The sequence below is a fragment of the Palaemon carinicauda genome, unplaced genomic scaffold, assembly GCF_036898095.1.
Source record: "Palaemon carinicauda isolate YSFRI2023 unplaced genomic scaffold, ASM3689809v2 scaffold149, whole genome shotgun sequence".
In the NCBI taxonomy this organism is placed as follows: Eukaryota; Metazoa; Arthropoda; class Malacostraca; order Decapoda; family Palaemonidae; genus Palaemon; species Palaemon carinicauda.
Window position 1 is genome coordinate 33160 of NW_027169025.1, and position 21862 is coordinate 55021.

General features: G+C 40.1%; 1 protein-coding gene across 2 annotated transcripts in view; it reads right to left on the reverse strand.

Annotated features, from left to right (window-relative positions):
• The window catches only part of LOC137635616 (RNA polymerase II-associated protein 3-like), a 41195-nt gene extending 19683 nt beyond the window's left edge, over positions 1-21512 (reverse strand). Inside the window, exons 1-9 of one of the 2 annotated variants that reach the window (XM_068368087.1) lie at positions 21270-21512; positions 11296-11448; positions 10520-10604; positions 10419-10483; positions 9930-10057; positions 7890-8022; positions 6854-7192; positions 1913-2086; positions 992-1126 (exon numbers count right to left, since the gene is read on the reverse strand). In XM_068368087.1, coding sequence (XP_068224188.1) covers positions 992-1126; positions 1913-2086; positions 6854-7192; positions 7890-8022; positions 9930-10057; positions 10419-10483; positions 10520-10604; positions 11296-11448; positions 21270-21428 — 1371 coding nt within the window. In that variant the 5' untranslated portion in view covers positions 21429-21512. Of the gene's footprint in view, positions 1-991; positions 1127-1912; positions 2087-6853; positions 7193-7889; positions 8023-9929; positions 10058-10418; positions 10605-11295; positions 11449-21269 lie in introns of both variants that reach the window. The other variant, XM_068368086.1, reaches the window with a different exon arrangement.
• Between the last annotated feature and the right edge of the window lie 350 nt (positions 21513-21862).

Genomic DNA, 21862 nt, shown 5'->3' on the forward strand with positions numbered 1-21862 from the left:
ATGATCACTGGTTGGTTAGACAAAAACTGAGATCCCACAAGAGCTTCATAACCACCACTAGCCTCAACCCCATGAAGTCAGCAACTTCCTGCCTAGAACCCCGGAGAGAAAAAGACCACTGCCCATCTGGTAAGGCCATTCAGGGCCCATGTGAGTCAATTCCACATTGAACAAACCTCTGTGGAAAGGACTGGATTACTCTAAATGAGGAAGAGCTAGCGTTGGAAGGACATGAAGCAATCTTCATAAGTGAGGTCTCGGGCCCCTCTGCTCGAGAGCCCATGTGGGCATCCCATCCACACAATAGACCACATACTTTGTGGGTGTGAACACGGGCCAATTTTAACAGATTTGGACCTCTACAAATGTAACAAGGCTGCTATGGAGTGGATACAATGTTGGCGCTATAAGATATGACCCGAATGTCCTACGGAGGAAGAAACAGGGGAGAGTCCAAAGGAAGTGTTTTGAGAGAAACTTCGAGGAAGACCCTGAAGGCAAAGGATCCCTTTTGGCCGCCTTCTTCCTCCTGCTTTACAACACCTACTGGGAGGATGGCTACTCCCTACACTCCTCAAAAGACGAGACACTTCAGAGCATATGTGCCCCTGGTGCAACCAGCATAAACTGTGAGGGTCCACCTCCACACAGCTCATTCCCGCAGGACTTGGGCAGGATCCCAGGACATGTTTGAATAATCACAGACAATCAGAAAACACAGCTGAAAGAAAAAGCAAAAATTTGATTTAATGCAAAATAGCATAAACTGGCAAATATTCACAGCCAAGAGGAACAAGTTCTCCATGTGACAGCTGAATTTCCATTGAGGTTAGAGCGAGACAGTAACTACCAGTCAGTAGTTTAAACCTCATTTAAAGTTTAACTGCTGCATTCCAACAACGATGGTTTGTATTGTTTAGGAACAAATCACTGACATATATATCACCAATAAAAGATACGCATAATATTACAAATACATGACAGTGCCCACCTTTAAATATTCAACGGCCAGGGGCTGATGTCCGGTTAGCCTTTGCCAATCTTGTGAAAACTGGTATGACGTGCGAGGAACTGGTGGCAATGACAAATTCACTACTACTGGTTTTTCTAATTTATTTTGTGCATTCTGAAAAGATTCAGGAAAACATTCTATTAGTACTGATCTCTAGCAGTGGCATTCAACTACCACATAGTGCTGTCCAGTTTCCTATGGGAAATATGTAAATCAATAAATGTCACAACAGTAATATAAAAATAATGTGTAGTTTTAGAGCTCCTTCTCTACTTAAACTGTGATATTCATACTGTACATAATACATGTGAAAAATATTAGCACAACTGATTCCAATTTTCAATATTTTCTTTTAATCTATAAACTTGCATGTCAAAGTTCAATACGTACATTTGCTGTTTTCTAATGTTTACATACTACTGTATATGCAAATCCATTCTGACTTTTAGATATTTGTGTAATCATATATATTTACTCAAGTTCTCTCTTCACAATTCTGCAATTTATGTATTTGTAATACCAAATAAGCATGTGATTTCAATGTCCATATCACTAACACTTCGTAGCAGGACTTTTCAGAAATATTTACATGTGTATTAATACTTTTCCTCTACTCTGAACTGTTCTACATTGAGCAGCAAGCTGTTCTACACTGAGCAGCAAGCTGTTCTACACTGAGCAGCAAGCTGTTCTACACTGAGCAGCAAGCTGTTCTACACTGAGCAGCAAGCTGTTCTACACTGAGCAGCAAGCTGTTCTACACTAAGCAGCAAGCATAAAGATTCTACTAAACACCATATCACTAGTTTCTTATTTATTAATATATCCATCATCATTTTTTGATCCTACTTTCGGCACTGATTAATTAAATCTATGAACAAGTGAATAAAGTTTTCTAACCTTTGCAGCGACGATGTCTTGTTCCTGAGAATTCTCTGCAACTCTGATATTGTTAGAAATTGTATTTGAGACGACCTTGGCTGTCTTTTCCTTTGGTACGGATCCTATAGGCAAATCTTTAGGGAGACAGTCTTCAGATGGAATATCCAAAACTTTTATTTTTTTGAGAGGTTTCTGTAAATGAAAGTGTCAATATGCAGATTTTTAAGTACGCTGATGTATGCTGTTCATGTATTCTAATGAGGCATAAACACATCATCTTGAACAGCGGGCTTTTATATACGTAAGTTCACCCTTGTGTAAAACATTAAATATTATATCAATACAAATAAAATTAACAACAAATCTTAGTCCTCGGTCAGCTTTCCCCTTTACAGTTGCAAGTGAAACTAGTTCTGCACACTTTCCACTACCATTATTTGGTTATCGTGTGCATGGTGAAACAAGTAAGGGGGGAGTTTATTTTCCAACAGCTACAGCATTTCTTTCATACAAAGTTTAGTTTCCTTTATAAAGAGTTAAACTCTTTTAATTATCTAGGTTAGCGCTGTACAAACATTTTTTAATTATAATGGAACTGTAAAAATTGGACAAACAAAATCATTTGAGTTATGTCAACCATTCATTTATTCACGTGATAAATATTGTTTGTAATAAGAAAAACATTGCACTCACCATATTCTAGCAAAGAAGGTAAAGATAGCATGCTATACCACCAATCTCCTGACAGCAAGGGGTCACCTTTAATATCACTTGCTTGGAATATCAGGAATTTTTATCATTAAATTTCACAAAATGAATGTGGAACACTACTCATCAATAAACCTTCAAGATTGGTACCAGTAATTCATCTATAACTTTCTCAATCTTGTAATACAGTATGCAGATATTTTTCAATGATATTTCTGATTTCCTTCATCTGTAAGTTCCTAATTTTAAAAATAATAATCTACCCGTCTTAGTTTGTAGTACCATGATTTGATTCACAAATGTTGCAGTATAAGTTTTCTCCTAGTCTTTTATGACTGCTAGGATAAGAGAAAGAACTAGCTATACCTGCTAGGATAAGAGAGAGAACTAACTATACCTGCTAGGATAAGAGAGAGAACTAGCTATACCTGCTAGGATAAGAGAGAAAACTAGCTATACCTGCTAGGATAAGAGAGAGAACTAGCTATACCTGCTAGGATAAGAGAGAGAACTAGCTATACCTGCTAGGATAAGAGAGAAAACTAGCTATAACTGCTAGGATAAGAGAGAGAACTAGCTATACCTGCTAGGATAAGAGAGAGAACTAGCTACACCTGCTAGGATAAGAGAGAGAACTAGCTATACCTGCTAGGATAAGAGAGAGAACTAGCTATACCTGCTAGGATAAGAGAGAGAGCTAGCTATACCTGCTAGGATAAGAGAGAGAACTAGCTATACCTGCTAGGATACGAGAGAGAACTAGCTATACCTGCTAGGATACGAGAGAGAACTAGCTATACCTGCCAGGATAAGAGAGAGAACTAGCTATACCTGCCAGGATAAGAGAGAGAACTAGCTATACCTGCCAGGATAAGAGAGAGAACTAGCTATACCTGCCAGGATACGAGAGAGAACTAGCTATACCAGCTAGGATACGAGAGAGAACTAGCTATACCTGCTAGGATAAGAGAGAGAACTAGCTATACCTGCTAGGATACGAGAGAGAACTAGCTATACCTGCCAGGATAAGAGAGAGAACTAGCTATACCTGCCAGGATAAGAGAGAGAACTAGCTATACCTGCCAGGATAAGAGAGAGAACTAGCTATACCTGCTAGGATAAGAGAGAGAACTAGCTATACCTGCTAGGATAAGAGAGAGAACTAGCTATACCTGCTAGGATACGAGAGAGAACTAGCTATACCTGCTAGGATAAGAGAGAGAGCTAGCTATACCTGCTAGGATAAGAGAGAGAACTAGCTATACCTGCTAGGATACGAGAGAGAACTAGCTATACCTGCTAGGATACGAGAGAGAACTAGCTATACCTGCCAGGATAAGAGAGAGAACTAGCTATACCTGCCAGGATAAGAGAGAGAACTAGCTATACCTGCTAGGATAAGAGAGAGAACTAGCTATACCTGCTAGGATAAGAGAGAGAACTAGCTATACCTGCTAGGATAAGAGAGAACACTAGCTATACCAACCAAAACACTATAAATTTTCAATACAATTTGTATTTTTCCTAACTATACAAACGTGAGTCATTTATATGGGTTTACTCCCATGTTGAGTTTCTACCACCAGACAAAAAATAGCAGGTGCTGGTTGCTAGGCAACATCACTGTTGGGTAGTGTTACATGGTGATGCCATGCAAGTTTCACTCTATCCAGGTCAAGACTTGTGGGGTGGATGAGGTAGGATCTTTGCATAAATGACACAAAGGATTAAAAAGTCACAGGCAAAACATAGGGTCAAAGTGTCAGATCCCTAGAAGCCATGCCCTACAATCACCAGCTTCAATGAATATGTTAACTTAATATAATATAATGATAAGAAAAAATATTCTGACCTGCATTTGGGTGTGGTCAATGCGAGTAATCCTAGATCCCCTGCTTGGAGAAAGTAGGTACACATTGACTTGATCCTCTGTTCATACCCTTACAATGCAGGGAATAACTAAAGCTATGACGAATGGTTAGGTATCCCAAAAGAGCGATAATTAGATTATTTGCTGCATTGCAAGAATAGGACCCAAAGAAAAGATATCTAGAGACCTATGTGTACAGTCTTTAAATGGTCGCCTGTGAAGAACATCTGCCACTTCCAGACCTCTGCACTAAGGACCTGGGTCACTGAGTAGTTATGAGGAATGCTAAGGTTGCGGCAAGACCAAAAATATCCTGTGCTTGAGTGGGGGCACTTGGCGATACTTCCCCTGAGGATTTATATGCTCTCATAATTGCTTCTCGTAACCAAAATGAAATACTGTAGTGTTCTTGAAAATTTTCTTTTTGGAGTGACCAGTACTTATGAACAGATTAGGAATTTTATCATTATCATTATTACTAACTAAGCTACCACCCTAGTTGGAAAAGCAAGATGCTATAAGCCCTAGGGCTCCAACAGGAAAAGCAGCCCAGTAAGGAAAGTAAATAAACTACAAGAGAAGTAATTAACAATTTAAAAAATCTAAGAACTGTAACTACATTAAAATAAATCTTCCATATGCTGTTTAACATAAAAGCTTTAAAAAACAAGAGAAATCAGATAGAATAGTGTGACCGAGTGTACCCTCAAGCAAGAGAATTCTAACCTAAGTACAGGGGCTATGGCACTATCCAAGAATGGAGAACTATGGTTTGATTTTGGAGTGTCCTCCTAGAAGAGCTGCTTACCATAGCTAAAGTCTCTAGTACCCTTACCAAGAGGAAAGTGGTCACTGAACAATTACCATGCATTAGTTACCCCCTTGAAAGAAGAAGATTTGTTTGGTAATCTTATTGTTGTTAGGTGTATGAGGACAGAGGCGAATATGTAAAGAATAAGCCAGACTATTCGGTGTGTGTGTGTGTGTGTGTGTGTGTGTGTGTGTGTGTGTGTAAGAAAAGGGAAAATGATCCATAACCAGAGGGAAGGATCCAATGTAGTACTGTCTGGTCAGTCAAAGGACCCAATAACTCTAGCGGTAGTATCTCAATGGGTGGCTGGTACATTAGCCAACCTACTACGTAATTAGGTCTGACAGGAGCTGTTCTATTCACTTATTTCTTACGGGAGAGTAATAATCAGTTTCCTCTTTGAGAGACGAGATCATGAAAGAGTCAAATCTAGAGTCAAGTATAGCCAGATTTTAGGTTTTAGCCACAACCTCTTGGAATGTGAAGTAAGGTAAGATACGCTATGTAATTCGCTTACCCTCTTGGTGGAGGTTAGGGCAGGAAAGAAGACCGTCTTTTGGGTAAGATCTCTGTCTAGAGCTTTATGTAAGGATGCGTAAGGGGCCATCTTAGGGGACCTAAGAACCTTGATCACATTCCAAGAGGGAGGTTCAAGTTTCCGGGGAGGACAGGTCTGTTCAAAGCTTTTGATGAGAGCAGAGTACTCATGAAGGGGAAAGATTAAGACCCTTCAGTTTAAATACTTGGCTCAAGACTGAATGGTAATCTTTGACCGCAGTGACTGAGAGAGACTTCTCGTTCCTCAGAGACACTAAAGAGTCAGCAATTAGAGGAACAGTGGCTTGAGTGGAGCAATATTCCCCCTAAGACACCAATCCCAGAAAGTTGACCACTTAGCCTAGTAGACTGCTGCACAAGACTTTGGGAGATATCCGTTGAGTTGTTTCACAGTCAGTCCCGAAAAGCCTCTCTTTCAGAGGATATGCTGGATAACCTCCAGCCATGGAGAGATAGACAGTGGACACTACTTACCATATCAGTTCAGGCATAGTAGATGTGGATCTATCTCAAGAGTACCACAAGGACGACCATCACAGCCATGGAAAGTATACATTACACTAGCAACACTAGACATGAATGCCCAAAGAATAACAGAAAGCATTACCAAGGTAATTCAGTGTGGAGCGAGTCCTGATCATAGAACAGCAAGAAAGGACAACCTCTTGACAACACAACTAAAAGAAGAGTGGAACTTGCCTCGCAGCAGCACGTAAAACTGCCCAGCCGTGGAGATGCTTAATAACCTACAATAGTTACCTATTAGGCACCAGTTATTTTTTGTTTAGTCGCAGAAAATCGACATTGGGGTAAACCCATATAAATGAATCAGAAGTTTTTATCTGCGTAGGAATAATCATATATTTCCTGGGTACTGAAAGTGTAAAAAATTTGAATATCCAAGGTTTCTCTGTTGTAAGGATATAACTTTAAAGGATTTATTTTCCAATCTGAAGGGGGATCATTAAGAATGAAAATCTGATTTCAGAATTATACACTTATCAAGACCTACCTGGGATCTCTGATGAGGTGATTTAACAATGGGTGCGACTTCTTCCGAGCCTTTTGATAAAGACGCTCTCGGAACGTCGGAACTACTGTCGACTTCCGTAATTTTCAATTTCTTCCCAGATTTCGGTTTAGTCTCTGGCGGTTTAGTCGATGCCTCGGATTTATCTTTCTTTTTTGATGCTGTGTTTACGGATGCTTCGACAGATACCGGCTTGTTTTCGTTCTGCGGAGACTTCTTTTCTTGATCTGACTTCTCTTTGTTTGAAACCTCGTTCTTTTCTTTCTCTATGTTCTCCAACTCTTTCTTTGCATCTTTATTCCATGGCTCCAGCTCAAGCACCTACGTAAGAAGACAGTACAAGTATTATTATACTGTATAGTATTGCAATATAAAATTTCCATAAATGAAAATTTGATCTTAATGTAAAATTTTTGGGAAAAAGACAAGTCAAATCTCCAAATTTTTACTTGTACCACAATAACAATCACTTGAATACCTTGATAAAACCAACTGTTGATATTTACATTTAACTACTTCACAATTTTCCTTATAGCCAACTGCAACCCTACTAGGAAGGAAAACAAATAACAAAAAAGAAAGAAATGAAGAATATGGATAAATCAGAAAATTAACAAGAAGGCAAGTACTAATTGTATCATTAAAGAAACGTTAAAAACACTGTAATAATAATAAAAAATAGATACCATGTTGTAAGAGACACTATGACTTAAAAAAAAAAAAATAAAAAAGCAATATTTCGGCTGTGGCCTTCATGGGAGATAATCTTTTAATAGGTCATTGATTCCCAAAGACGACTACAAGAATTTAGTGGGGTGAGAAGATATTCTATGAAGTAAAAAATATGGCAATGTGTCATTTTGTCCTTAGGTACACCTCGACCTTCTATACGGCAACAAGTCTTTTAGTCCTTCTTCGTAAATTTGACAGTGTGGGGCTTCAACCACACTGATACAAAACCATTTGTAATGATTAAAGCCCTCTTCAATAACCCAAAAGAAACTGTACGTATCATTACCTTACGAAAGTCTTCGGCTGATTGTTGTATTTTTCCAAGCTTTAGACGTGATGTACCCCGTCTTAAATAAGCTTTTATGTAGTTGGAATCTAGTTTAAGACACCGGCTGCAATCTAGTTCTGCAGCCTCAAACCTGAAATAATAAAATACACTCAACTATTTGGGCAATGAACTCGCATAAGAAGGAGTACATAAAGTAGATGGTTCCCAATTTGGAATTGTGTTACATTCTACAAATAAAATCACATATGACAATGTTATCATTTATTTTTCACTAGTGGACCTGAGCAATCAAAAATGACAAGGGGCTCAATGGTAGTAAGAAAATGCAGATGACTCATAGATAAAAAAAAATCCGCTAATTACCATGACAAGCATCATTGTCAGCTTTTTTTTTATTGTGGGGTTAGACTTAAAGTGAGATCTCTCCACACCACTATTTTGCACACAGTCTTCCCACAATTTTACCTAGCCTACGTCTTTCATAATCACCTTTTACCATGATTTCTTGGGCCTTCTTAAAGTCCTTCATCCCAGTTCCCCGTCTCTTCTCATCAAACGTTGAAACTATCTCTGTCTTTCTCTGCAATTCTTCATTGATTATTTGATCTTCCCACAGTGCCCCAGCCATGAATCTCAACATTCTGAGTTTAAATCTTTTAGGAATCTCTTCCATTTATCTTTTAATATTTATATTTTCATCCATCTAAGCAGAAAATACATGACCCCTTTCAAAGAAACAGACAAGATTTTCATGAAGCGTGGTTGCAAAATGCCTTTTAAGCCCAAAATTCCAATAAGTTCATAGCCTTTAATCAAACCTATATTGACCACTTCAATAAAGAGATTTTGACGAAGGAAAAATCTATTTCTGGGCTCAACCTGTGTCGCTCCATGAAATGCTCCTCTAGCACAATTTCTAAGGCATAGATATTGCTGAATATACCAGAGAAAAAAAAAAAGATAGTTTCTTGTAGTATCTGCAACCTCACCATTTTTGTAAGCTATGGATGGGGGTTTGAGGGAGCCTATATGTCTACCTGTTGAGGCATCAGCAACCATTATCTGGCCCTCCCTAATCCTACCTTAGGTGCTGATCATATGTATACATAGTCAGTCTCTAGGGTATTTGTCCTCCTAGCTCGGGCAATGTTACTGTCCCTTGCCTCTGCCACTCATAAGCAGCCTTTAAACCTTCTGTCTTCTTCGTTTCAACTTTGGCAACAACAAAATTAGGTACCTCCCAACTTCAGTCCAGACTGTGAACAAAGGAAATGCTATTCATGGTTTCCCGGTAATCATATCAAAGTCCACACATATTAGGACGCTGCAGTTGTCACCTATGCCATTAATACTTTTACCACCACCACATAGTCTCAAATGCATATCTATGCATAGAAAAGGTGTGGGAACAGGCCCCACTAGAACTTCAACACAAGAAGGCAAGAAAATTTTAAGACCACCAAAATTGGTAACATCTTCCTGGTACTATTAAATCATTTGTATTTATACTAAGATCATATATGACTAAACCAGTCCACTCATTCCTGGTATACATCCAAAAAGTATATTACTCCAAAACCTTGTCTTCATAATTTGAGCACCACATTACATTACAGCAATAACATAACCTGCTTCCTGCTCATGCCAACCGTTACAGAGTTCAACAACTGGACTCTGTAAAACCGTTTGCATGAGCAGGATACCAGAGAACAGACAACAACAAGGCGATCTTCGACATAGGTTGGATTGCCACCCTATACATGTATTGTATGAAAAAGTACTTATAACCTAGTACCATTCTTTAAAAAAACATTCTTACATTAATAAGCTTCTGAAACACAGTACAGTACTTACTCATTATATAACAATGTAGTAACGAACGTGGTAGAGAAAAACTATGTAACATAGTTATATGTTTGTACATAATGCTTAAGAATGAGCGACATAAGGTCGGAACTGTTCAGAGGGGTATCACTGTACTTCACATATTTCAAATTTACTTAAACGTAAGACCAGCGCTAAAAATCATCCACTTACTTCTCCAGTTTTATATACGCCATGGCTCGGTTAGCCGGCAAAATGGGATTTGTTGGATCCAGCGCCATCCCTTGAGTATATTTAGCAACTGCATCTTCAAGTCTGTTGTTACTGTAGTGTTTATTTCCCTGTAGAAGATAGAAAAAGACGATTATAATAATAATTACAGTACCAGCCGAACTCGGTTAAGTCCCTTGCCAGGCTGGGAGGAACGTAGAGAGGAAAGGTCCCCTTTTTTTAATTTGTTTGATGTTGGCTACCCCCCCAAAAATTGGGGGAAGTGCCTTGGTATATGTATGATGTCATTAAAAATATCAATTTTTAAAGTCACTGTATCTTTCCTAACTTTACAAACTCGAGTGGGGTAGTTGAGACACGAAGTGTAACTTAGAAGATTCAGATGTGCAAAGCGTATAATTAGGCGACTTTCCGTCACTGATCCCGTGATATCAAGGAAAATCAAATCAAAGAGAAAGACTATACACTTACCTCATCTTTAAGTTTGACAGCTCTCTCCTTCTGATTTTGAGTGGGAGCTTTGTACGAAGCCGATGAGCTTTTCTCTATAATTTGGGGTTTGGAGTTGGATAAGCTTTTCTCTATAATTTGGGGTTTGGGGGATTTGGGCGGCACTTCTTTTTCATCTTCGGAGGATGATGACTCGAGGGCTTTGTCCTGTGAAAATGGATTTAGAATTAGACTATCAGCCAAGCTAAAACAATAGATGTAATAAATTTAACATTATACGACAAGAAGCAAAATTCTTAATGAAGCCCTTTCTATAATTTACTTGTATTTAACAAATGAAAAACTCGATAATGAATTTACTCCCCTAAGAAAACTCAAGGTAACAGGAGGAATATAGTCAGCTGTTTAAATTCAAATAAATAGAAATAAAAAAAAATGATTGAATACTTGAAACCCAGTACTGTACTGTAATTTCATGACTCAACTGCACAAAAGGTCAACAGTTTTCATAAGAAATTAAAACCTGTTATACAGTCTCCCCAACCTATTTTGGCAGACTTTGGAGAAAAGTTTTCATTATATTCACTAGCATTCGATCTTGGAAGTAAGTATACATTCTATGCATTGCTCATATGACCAAAATTATGAAAATAGAGTGGCCAAACACAAGTAGCTTACGGTATAAAAACACCATTACTAATTGTATGTATCTGGTGTAGCAGTCATTATTCCCCTTATATAAAAACCTCTGCAGCGTCACATACACGGAATTTATTTGGTGAAAATAAAAAGTCAGAAGTTAGCCACCAAGGACTGAAATACTAAGACCTTCCTGTCTGAGGAAAACTCATAGATTTTTAGCAAACACTTCAAAGACAATTCAGGGATTATTCCATACCACATCAAATTTATCCCATGCAGCATAATCGTAAGATGAGATCTTCTCCTTTTTACTCTTGTTAGGTTCTTTTTTCTCTTTCCTTTTTCCGCTATCGGTTACTAACTTCACAGTCGAACCGTCAGACTTTTTGCAACGGACAGGAGGCCAATCCTGAAAGGAAAAAAAATCTTGTCAGCAAAATATTAATGAATTTACAGATAACAAACACAGCCAAGTAAGTAATTTGCAGTTTTCCAAACAATACAAAACTGCAGTTCTTTACATAGGAAGATGATAATAGCACGAGCTCGCATACAGCTATAAAAACTTTTAACGCGGTGTCAACAAACGGACAGTAGTTAACAGTGGTAGAGGGAAGAAGCACCACCTCCCCGCTCACTAATACCTTCTTCACTTTGATGGCTAACCTTTCTCCACTTCACCGTTACTGCCTCTAACGTCCTCGAGAGGAAACAAGGACGGAGACTTGATTGAGGAGTTAAAGAAGTTATTATACCCCAGTCCCGACTAAACATAGAGAGGAAAAGGTTAATAACTAATACTGTACTTCAATTACAAGTACTAGCAAAACTGGAATTCACTACAGTATAAGAAATGGACGAGTGCTGGCTAAGTCTGTCCTTTATCTTTACTCAGAATGTTTAAATGGGGGCTGGGGCATAATAAATTACATATCGATCGATTAAAAAGTGATGTCTATTTTGAAGTCTAGGTACACTGTTTACTTTTGGGAATCTGGTTAGGTGTTACTACGCATGCATTGTTTGCTTTCGCTTTTGTCAGCTGTGCTGACCTGGCTTTTTTAACCAATTACAAGCTTCTAAATATATAAGCACAAGTTCTTGGATGTTGTTCTACAACAGCCATTTTTTTTACCTTTCCATTCACTTCCAGCACAACTACCATCACATAAAGAAGTCTCCACGAGGGAAGTTCAATCTATTACCAAATTAAATGTAATTTCATCTATTTTGGTTATTGATAATGTTGAAAACGCTTTCCATTCAGCATATAACTATTGTTTTTCTTGTGAAGTAGAAACATCCCCGAATTAATGACCCAAGGGGCTTGCGTGTACTGCACATCCATGTACCGCTTGCCAGTACAGAGGAGCAGTGAAGTAATGATTATTTGTAAGCGTAGCAAGCCACGACGGAGCAAAATCCATTAGAAGGATGTGATGTGAATCATAGATGATTATGATACTTCAATTTCCTGCCACTTTCATGAACCATATATTTTTCCAACTGGCTATCTTGTGTTTATTTTGCATTATTACCATTATCATTACTCCAAATCACTCGTTTCGGGTATTTCCCCCCCAAAATAACCTTAGTTTCCCATTGGGGCTTCCATAATTGTTTTTATATAAAGGTACCCAAAAATTGGTTCAGTTATAGAAGTGCAATATTAGTTAGGACAATGAAACTCACATAATTGAATAGATCTTTGCAGATACCCTATTTTGAATCCCATATACATTACTACTGACAGAAACCTCTATTATCAAAGTTACAGATTTTATTAAGAAATTACCCAATTTGCTCCTCTTGTTATCTTAGCACATACCACAGGAGGCTCCTTCCGCCCAGCAGTTCAGAAAAACACTGATAGGTGGTGCTTCTATATTAAGTTACTTGTTCAAACAAAATAAAGGGCCCAACATTTTAGATTTTAAACCTCTTTCTTATTCATTTTCAATATTGGAACATGCAATATAACCATAGCTCTTATTTCACTTATCAGGTTAAAATGTTATTTTTATTAGTAAAATAAATTTTTGAATATACTTACCCGATAATCATGTAGCTGTCAACTCCGTTGCCCGACAGAATTCTATGGAGGGATACGCCAGCTATCACAATACTAGAAGGGGGTGTACTTACCAGCGCCACCTGTGGCCAGGTACTCAAGTACTTCTTGTTGACACCTCCTCAATTATTCCTCGGTCCACTGGTTCTCTATGGGGAGGAAGGGAGGGTCGATTAAATCATGATTATCGGGTAAGTATATTCAAAAATTTATTTTACTAATAAAAATAACATTTTTCAATATTAAACTTACCCGATAATCATGTAGCTGATTCACACCCAGGGGGGTGGGTGAAAACCAGTGTACAAGATTAAAGGATAGCTAAGTATCCCGTATTTCATATAATCAGTTATCCACAATAACAATGAAATAATAAGTACCTGGTAAGGAAGTCGACTTGAACCGTTACTCTGCCTTTAATAAGATCGTCTTCCTTACTGAGCGCAGCGTTCCTCTTGGGAGGCTGAATCAACTCAAAGGTGCTAAAGTATACAGGGCTGCAACCCATACTAAAGGACCTCATCACAACCTTTAACCTCGGCGCTTCTCAAGAAAGAATTGACCACCCGCCAAATCAACAAGGATGTGGAAGGCTTCTTAGCCGACCGTACAACCCATAAAAAGTATTCAAGAGAAAGGTTAAAAGGTTATGGGATTATGGGAATGTAGTGGCTGAGCCCTCGCCTACTACTGCATTCGTTGCTACGAATGGTCCCAGGGTGTAGCAGTACTCGTAAAGAGACTGGACATCTTTGAGATAGAATGATGCGAACACTGACTTGCTTCTCCAATAGGTTGCATCCATAACACTCTGCAGAGAATGGCTCTGTTTGAAGGCCACTGAAGTAGCCACAGCTCCCACTTCATGTGTCCTTACCTTCAGCAAAGCAAGGTCTTCTTCCTTCAGATGAGAATGTGTTTCTCTAATCAGAAGCCTGAATAGTAAGAAACTGAGTTCTTAGAACTTGGAAAAGAAGGTTTCTTGATAGCACACTATAAGGCTTCTGATTGTCCTTGTAAAGGTTAAGACCTTTTTAGATAGTACCTAAGAGCTCTAACTGGGTAAAGTACTCTCTTCAGACCATTCCCCACCAAGTTGGACAGGCTTGGGATCTCGAACGACTTAGGCCAAGGACGTGAAGGAAGCTCGTTTAGCAAAAACCGAGCTGCAAGGAACATGTAGCCGTTTCAGATGTGAAAACAATGATCCTGCTGAAGGCGTGGATCTCACTTACTCTTTTAGCTGTTGTCAAGCACACGAGGAAAAGAGTTTTTAATGTGAGGTCCTAAAAAGAGGCTGATTGGAGAGGTTCAAATCTTGATGACATAAGGAACCTTAGGACCACGTCTAGATTCCAGCCTGGAGTGGACAACCGACGTTCCTTTGAGGTCTCAAAAGACCTAGGGAGGTCCTGTAGATCTTTGTTGGTGGAAAGATCCAAGCCTCTGTGGCGGAAAACCGCTGCCAACATACTTCTGTAACCCTTGATCGTAGGAGCTGAAAGGGATCTTACTTTCCTTAGATATAACAGGAAGTCAGCAATCTGGGTTACAGTGGTACTGGTTGAGGAAACTGCATTGGTCTTGTACCAGCTACGGAAGACTTCCCCTATAGACTGATAGATACTGAGAGTGGATGTTCTCCTTGCTTTGGCAATCGCTCTGGCTGCTTCCTTCGAAAAGCCCCTAGCTCTTGAGAGTCTTTCGAAAGTCTGAAGGCAGTCAGACGAAGAGCGTGGAGGATTGGTGTACCTTCTTTACGTGAGGTAGACTTAGAAGGTTCACTCCGAGAGGAAGAGTCCTGGGAATGTCGACCAGCCATTGCAGTACCTCTAAGAACCATTCTCTCGCGGGCCAGAGCGGAGCCAACCAACGTCAGCCGTGTCCCTTTGTGAGAGGAGAACTTCTGAAGTACCCTGTTGACAATCTTGAACGGCGGGAATGCATACAGGTCGAGATGGAACCAATCCAGCAGAAAAGCATCCACGTGAACTGCTGCTGGGTCTGGAATCGGAGAACAATACAACAGGAGTCTCTAGGTTATCGAGGTAGTGAACAGATCTATGGTTGGCTGACCCCACAGGGCCCAAAGTCTGCTGCAAACATTCTTGAGAAGGGTCCACTCTGTGGGGATGACCTGACCCTTCCGTCTGAGGTGATCTGCCATGACATTCAAACCGCCCTGAATGAACCTCGTTACCAGTTAGCTTTCGATCTTTAGACCAGATGAGTAGGTCCCTTGCGATCTAGAACAACTTCCACGAAAGAGTCCCTCCCTGCTTGAAGATATAAGCCAGGGCTGTGGTGTTGTCAGAGTCCACCTCCACCACTTTGTTAAGCTGGAGGGACTTGAAGTTTATCAAGGCCAGAATAACCGCCAACAACTCCTTGCAATTGATGTGAAGTGTCCTTTGCTCCTGATTCCAAGTTCCCGAGCATTCTTGTCCGTCCAAAGTCGCACCCCAGCCCGTGTCTGATGCGTCCGAGAGGAGACGGCGGTTGTGTTTCTGAACAGCCAAAGGTAGACTTCCTTGAGAAGAAAGCTGTTCTTACACCACGCGAGAGAAGACCTCCTCTCTTCGGAAACAGGACTGAGACCGTCTCTAGCGTCATGTCCTTTATCCAGTGAGCAGCTAGATGATACTGAAGGGGGGGGAGGTGGAGTCTCCCTAACACGATGAACAGGGCCAGCGATGAAAGTGTCCCTGTTAGACTCATCCACTACCTGACTGAGCATCGGTTCCTTCTCAGCATGCTCTGGATGCATTCTAGGGCTTGGAAGATCCTTGGGGCCGACGGAAAAGTCCGAAAAGCTCGACTCTGAAGATCCATACCCAAGGAGACAATGGTCTGGGATGGAACGAGCTGAGACTCCTCAAAATTGACCAGGAGGCCCAGTTCCTTGGTCAGATCCATAGTCCATTTGAAAATCTCCAGACAGCGACGACTTGTGGGAGCTCTTAAAAGCCAGTCGTCTGACGGAGCCGGACACAAGATCATGGTACTGCTGCACAGTCTGTGAACTGTCAATCATGGGCAAGCGAGGAAGTACAGTGACAACCCGAATCTGTCTAGACTGTCTGGGTCGTACAGACAACTCCTTATCGGGTTGCTGAGGTTGCCGCACTGCGTCACAACAAGTCACTTCTGTTGGTTGTTGAACGTCTTCCCCGTGACACATTGACTCCGTAAACAAAAAATCCTCTAACAAGGACTAAGCTTGGACTGCATGTCTTGCAACACAGCTCAAGGTCTATGGGAGCAGGTGTGGTAACAGACGGGATTAGCGACTGAAGTGGAACCATTACCTTCCCTGGAAGCATGTTATGCTTAAATAAAAGTCCATAGGAGGCTATGCAGCTAAAGGCTCCCTCCAAATGACAGAGTCCTCAAGGGAATATCAGAAGGAGGGAGAAAAGAACTTTCTCATCTACAGGGACCATATCCTAGAAAAGCTAAGTTCTCTCAGTGAGGGTTCACTGGTGCAAAAGCAGCAGACTAGAAGGCAACGTTATGAAACTGCTTGACAGTCTAGTGAGTTGGCAACAACCAAAGATGTGTGACTGAGAAGCATGCGGTAAGGTATGCAGAGCATGTTGTATGCAGAGTATGCTGTATGCAGAGCATGCTGTATGTAGAGCATGTTGTATGCAGAGCATGCTGAATGCAGAGCATGCTGTATGCAGAGCATGTTGTATGCAGAGCATGCTGAATGCAGAGCATGCTGTGTGCAGAGCATGTTGTATGCAGAGCATGCTGTATGCAGAGCATGCTGTATGTAGAGCATGTTGTATGCAGAGCATGCTGAATGCAGAGCATGCTGTATGCAGAGCATGTAGTATGCAGAGCATGCTGTGAGCAGAGCATGTAAGGTAAGCAGAGCGTGTGCATGGCGTTTAACATTTCTCAGAAATTCCATGACCAGTGCTAGAGTGCTTTATGCATGCTTGCATGGGGTTTTAATATCAACATAATATATACCTTACATTCATAACTCATGATTCATATTTTTGCCATATTTTGCGATATTGTTAAAAATATATTGCCAGGAATACAAATATATTTTTATAAGTAATACAAATAACCTCCATTATCATAGGTTTGAAAATGGAGGTAAGGTATGCTGAACAGCAGAGTCAGAACGAGCTGGAACAACAATAGTTGTGGTTTCCTCTTCAAGACTCTGTTGAGGGAACACCTGAGGCTCAGTCTGCAAAGGCTGATCAGCAGAAGGTAGGCTCATGGGTGGAGGAGGCTGACTCCTGGCATGAGTGGCTGAACTCAAGGGTTGCGCTTGCTGAGTGGTTGGCGGATGCGCAGTAGCAAGTTCCTGAGGAACGAGTTGAGGTTCCTGCGGTGTGAGCTGAGAGCGAAAAGGTAGTGGCTGCGCAGAACGCAGTAAAAATCTCGCAAGTTGAGGCTCCTGAGGCGCAAGGCTAAGGTGTTGAGGTGCTTGCCTTGAGGAGGGTTGAGCTCGCTGCAGCGAGAGCTGAGGAGACTGACTCATGGACGGGAGAGGTTGTTGTACCTCAACCGAGTGTTGCATCACTGGTGGAGCAGCAAGTGGAGGCGGAGGAAGAGAGGTATAATCCTCCTGATCCCATTGTAAAAGTTGCCTTAAGGAAGGCGGAGGCTGAACACCACTGGGAACAGCAAACTCAGAACGTGGCTCAACATCGTACGCCTGGCAGGTGGAACTGCGATCAGGCGGAGCGAGCGCAGGCGGAGGGAGTGTAGGCGGAGGCGGAGGCGCAACACTCTCAGCCCGACACTCACGCATCAAGTCCGAAAGCAGTGCTTGCATGGACTGTAGTAGAGTCCACTTGGGGTCGGCAGAAACTACAGTAGGCTGAGGTAAAGCCTTAACAGTCGAGCTCTGTTGTGGCAGAACCTTACTCCTCTTAGGCGGAGTGCATTCAACTGATGACTGAGGAGAGTCAGAGCTAACCCAATGACTGCATCCGGGTTGTTGAACTCTAACTTCGTACGTCTGGCATAGGTCTGGACTTTACGTTTAAGAGGTCTTGAGACCTGAGACCAGCGTTTTCTCCCCTAAATTTCTTCTGCAGACGAGCAAAATAAGGGCTCAATCGTCTGCGGGTGGGAGTGACGGTCTCGGTAAGACACGCCCACAACCACCGAGGATACTTCTGTGCGCCGATCAAGGCCTGCTGAACCCTTCTGCCCTTCGACATTGCTTCTCCCCTGGGCTTGGGAGCTTGCAAGAGGTCCCGGACTGGGAGGACGACTGGCGCGCACAGAAGTACCCTCACGCACAACACTGAACTTTGCGCTAATCACTTATCACTTTGATTTTCTGTTTGCACTTATTTCACTGAACTCGAAACTTTAAGTGGTTTGTACCTGAAACACGCAATTCTATCCTTTCTCAAAAGTTAGTAATTGCGAAAACAGAATTACAATGTAACAGAAAAATCTAATGAAAGATAAATAATTCAGTGGCTGGAAAGAGACTAAACACTAGATCACTCTAGAAACGTTTACCTTCTTCCCCTAAAGAGACTAGGGAGAAGAGTAAAAACGATAACAACGTTATTCGTACGCCTGGCAGGCTTGAATGAAACGTTTATTCTCCTCTTTCTCCCTCCGTCTCTATCTCTCTCTCTCTCTCTCTCTCTCTCTCTTGACTTAGAACCTGAGAGAAGAGCCCAATCATATATATCGTTAAAACATATTATTGTTAAAGGAAAAAACTGAAATATTTCCCAAAATGAAAAGTTCCTTTATTAGGATCAAAACCATTAAGTTAAGAAAGAATGAACAAAACGCTAGACACGGTTACTCTTACTGCAACGTGAAACCGTGAAAACTCTTTCTCTATCGTAACGATAGAGTGCAAGTTGAACGTTCTGAACGTCAACAACTGCAGAGACAAAACAAAACGTTAGTTCAACTTTGAAAACAGTACTAGACTATCAAAGAAATTCTTTCAAAGACATTAAAATAGCATAATATGTTAACAGGTAAAACCGAAATGACGGGCTCAATGTTAATTAACTTCGGTACCAAGAAAAGACCGCCTACTATTAGGAAGGTCGAATATAAACAAATATAAAAATTAATTTTAATAAGTTTATAATAAAAGGAAGTTAATCGAAGAGGCCTATAAGAGGCGGAGAGATATAAAATAAATCTATAACTTTTGTTACAAAATTAAGAAAGAGAGTCTATACTCTCTTAGACACCAACACTTCCGTCTAAGGGAAGGGTCGGCCATTGAAAGGTGAAAGAGAGTTCATACTCTCTTCGACACCATAATTAATCAAATTAATTCCAAAAGCTAACTAAGCTAATATAGAAGTTTCCAGTAAAGCGACAGCCGAAATCAAAGAGAAATACTTCACCAAAGTCGTGAAAATACTCCAAGAACATAAGCGTATCCCAGAACGTCTTGCCGGAAGCACGACAGAGGAATAATTGAGGAGGTGTCAACAAGAAGTACTTGAGTACCTGGCCACAGGTGGCGCTGGTAAGTACACCCCCTTCTAGTATTGTGATAGCTGGCGTATCCCTCCATAGAATTCTGTCGGGCAACGGAGTTGACAGCTACATGATTATCGGGTAAGTTTAATATTGAAAAATTACTGTAAATGGTTAGGGTAGAAACGTGTGTTTGATGTATCTAGTCTGATTATTGGAAATGGAAGCAAAGTCCATGTTCAAACAGATGCAGGAGCGCAAAGCTACAACTCTCCTTGTTAAATGGTATTCACCCCTTCAAGTTTGTCTAATTAATAATTAACACCAAAATACTAGCCCATGGGGCTAACGCGCATAGCGAAACACGTTCCGCTCGCCACAATATAGCAGCTGTGAGATAATGCTTAATCATGAGTGAAACGAGCATACGGCAGAGCAAAAAACAATAAATCATTTGCTCAATTAATTAAGGAAGTATTTATAGTACAGGTACGCTAAACACTGCTACGAATGACTCAATAGAAAATGGGTATTTTTCTATAGGAAACGCCTGTTTGGGGTGTATGTATGATAGCGGCCACCTGCATGTATGATTACGGCAGTGTAAGGAAGGTCGCCGTTAGGTAAGTAGGTAAGGACACAGTTTGTAGGTTAGGGGGGGAAAGTTGAGGTTAGTTGATGTCCATTTTCAATCCACAAGAGGAACTGGCTAGTGGCTACTGACATAGAAAGGCTCCGCCTGTTTTTTAGTAGAAAAGCTTTCTCCATCCGTGATTATAATGAAACCCGCCAGTGTTTTGATCATGTTTAATTACCGTTACTCAGTTTAGATTAAAGACCTTTTTTAATATGACATCTGTTTTTTTATACTAATGGCTGACGGACACAACGATTAAAAAATTCAATTTAAATATCATTGTAATTAGCCTAGTACCTGGTTGATATTAGGGTGTTTTAAACCTAATTGATGACGATATGTATCGCAAAACCACAGATTTTCAGTTATGGTAGTCGACTCACCATAACTCAAAAACTATGTATTTCCGGCACAAATCATAATAGAAAAAAAATTTTCAAAACACTTACAATTACAGCATATCCTTTTCAAAGGCTGTGAAAGATATTGTACTAAAATGAAAATTTACCCCAAAAACTCATAAACCAGTGGTTTTCCACAAAAACCATGGTCAGAAATACATATAATACAAGATATCGAACAGGAAAAATATATGGCTCGTGTAATTAGCTATAAATAAAAGAATATATTTACTAATATTTCATTAATCGTAAAATTAGCTTAATATTATATTTCAGAGATAAATTCCCACTAAAAATCAATTTGATAATAAGCATACTCTTGTCCCAATTAATTACATACACCCAAAATGGTTTAATTGATGAATTAATTGACAAAATTCCTTAAATATACAATGAATCCCTTAAAAATAGCATAAATCACTTAAAAATAGCATAAATCCATTGCAAATAGCATAAATCCCTTAATAATAGCATAAATCACTTAAAAATGGCATAAATCACTTAAAAATTGCACAACTTCCTTAAAAATAACATAAATCACTTAAAAATAGCACAAATCCTTTGAAAATAGTATAAATCCCTTAAAAATCCAATAACTCCCTTAAAAAGAGCATAAATCCCTTAAAATCCCATAAATCACTTAAAAATCCATACAATTCAATAAAACGTTCTAGTCTAACCTTAGATGTGGTCTCAGATTCCCTCTCGTTGGCCAAAGTTTCCTTCTCCTTAACTTCCTTCTCCCATTTACGAATGTCCGCTATGAAATCCTGCACCTCTAGCGAATTATCCTTTATGTCCTTCTGTAGTTCAATGGACGCACGGATGTCCTTTGGCATGGTTCCTTCACACAAATAACGGCTAAATAAGAAAGTCAATTTAGGATTTTCAACCTACGAATGTAGGATTGTGTGTGTAGGGAAACAATGAGCTTTCTTTATAACGGCTCTCCTTAAAAATCTCTCTCTCTCTCTCTCTCTCTCTCTCTCTCTCTCTCTCTCTCTCTCTCTCTCTCTCTCTCTCTCTCTCTCTCTCTCTCTCTCTGTAAACAGTTTAATATTACTGTTCTGGGCTGGTAGTAAAGATGAATTGTAGTGTATTTTGAGCAGTTTCTGCTTAAAGGAGAATTTCTCTTCACGAAAGCTTTGGGTAAAATATCAAGAGTTCTCTCTCTTGAATGGCATTCACAAACAATAACCGAATTATTTTTTTTTTGTGTTATACACTGTTTCTGTCTTTCTTTAAAATGGTATGAAAATTGGACTTACTTTTA